We start from the raw sequence: 1,736 nt of genomic DNA, 5'->3' as shown, positions 1-1,736 counted from the left end.
TTTACCACACAACTTGCTACCTTAGCAAAACTTACCGAATTTGAGTCAGGAGCAGAAACTAAAAAAAAAAAAAAAGTTAACGCTCACTAAAGCCAAATTAGGCAGATGAAGAACAAAGAAGAGTACGGACAAAGAAGAGTACGGAGACGTTTGGTTCATGAATTAAAACTATTTTTGATTTATGTGTATTTTTTATGAGAAAAAATAATATAATGAATCACGAACAATAATTCGAATCAGAGAACGAATCTTCCAACCAAACGACCTTAACACAGCTAAAGAATGGGCACAACCATTGTTAGATCGGCTGGTAAAATTGAAAGAAAAATCCTTGTAACCTGCCACCAAAGAGAGAATATCTGAAATAATATTTTCGGGAGCAAGGGAGTTGCCGCCTCTAAGATCATCCACAACCTTTTTTGCATCAGACTCAATAATCAAACCCGAAATTCCTAACTCCTTAGCCAACAACACAGGTTCTCTAATAGCCAAAGCTTCACCAGTATAAGGAGAGAAGTCCCTCTTAATATTTTTTAGCCAAAACAACAATTACCACACCAGAATCATCTCTCAAAATACAACCAATACCACAAGTCTCTGAATTTGGAAAAATAGAAGCATCAAAATTAGCTTTTATAGCACCCCAGGGCGGTGGGGAACCAGCCAACACAACAGAGGTAGGAGGATCAAGCAACGCCACTTCCGAACAGACCGCAAGCTTCTGAAATTCCAACACAGCACACCTAGCAATGCTGACCACATTCTACGCATCACGAACATGAGCATTATGGACTAGATTATTTCTCTCAAACCAAAGGACCCAAGCCACATAACAAAAAATTTCGAAAATGCTCTTCGAATAAGACTTAAAAAACTGCAAACATACATTACCAAAGTGAGTTCCTCTAAAGTTCCTCATCATATGCTTCCCACAATCAGGTCTGTTAAAGATCTTCGCAATCGCGTCCTTAGTCTTGGCAATTCTCTTCCCAAGACTACCATACTTCAACAACGCTTGGTTTGGAGGTGGTTCATCGCTCTCGCCCTCAGATTTGATGGCTAAACTAGATGGGTATAGTGAGTTGGTGCGAGTTTGGGGCTGAGAAACTAGTGTTACTTGAGTCATATTAGGATGCGTCTGTTTGAAGGATTCTTTGGTTCGGCTGCCGTGTTTTTTTTTATAAAAAAATTTAAATTTTCAAAAGTTAGAATCTAAAGAGACATTTAGTAAGAAGATTTATATCATGATTTAAATTATGGTTCATAATTTGTTATAATGTTATCTCTTATAAAAAATATACGTAAATAAAAAATAATTTTAATCTCATGATTCTAATCCATGAACCAAACTTTTTCTAAATCACTGATTTAAATCCATAAATTAAATAAACACGATTCATGTATATCATAAATGCTGCTTTAGGACATTTTGAATTAGAGGAACATATTTTAAAAAAATTGATATTCGAATATATATATATATATATATATATTTTCAAAAACTTTAAAGATTTCTAATTTACACATAAAAAGGTTGTCTATGTGTAACTAGATTTCGAAATCGATACTTAAACTTGCACTAAGATTTCATTTTTTTCACCGATTCAAGTTTAGAATTTGAGTTTTATTACAGTAAAAAACTCTCAGAAACAGTCACGTCTAACTTTTTTACTACAGTAAAAAATTCTCACATAAAGTCACATATCAACTCAAATTAAAAACTCGAATTAGCAAAT

The 1,736-nt window shown here is 33.9% G+C and overlaps 1 protein-coding gene across 1 annotated transcript; it reads right to left on the bottom strand.

The window, feature by feature from the left end:
• Positions 1 to 290: 290 nt before the first annotated feature.
• Positions 291 to 1,126, bottom strand: LOC21394394. Its single transcript, XM_024170440.1, has 2 exons — positions 887 to 1,126; positions 291 to 763 (listed from the first exon to the last, which is right to left on the bottom strand). The coding sequence occupies exons 1-2, from the start codon at positions 1,124 to 1,126 to the stop codon at positions 524 to 526; spliced, it is 480 nt and encodes a 159-aa protein (XP_024026208.1). The 3' UTR covers positions 291 to 523.
• Positions 1,127 to 1,736: the final 610 nt, after the last annotated feature.

This window comes from Morus notabilis, unplaced genomic scaffold, assembly GCF_000414095.1.
Source record: "Morus notabilis unplaced genomic scaffold, ASM41409v2 Scaffold169, whole genome shotgun sequence".
In the NCBI taxonomy this organism is placed as follows: Eukaryota; Viridiplantae; Streptophyta; class Magnoliopsida; order Rosales; family Moraceae; genus Morus; species Morus notabilis.
The sequence above is the reverse complement of the archived record's forward strand: the minus strand, read 5'-3'. Positions and strand labels throughout refer to the sequence as shown.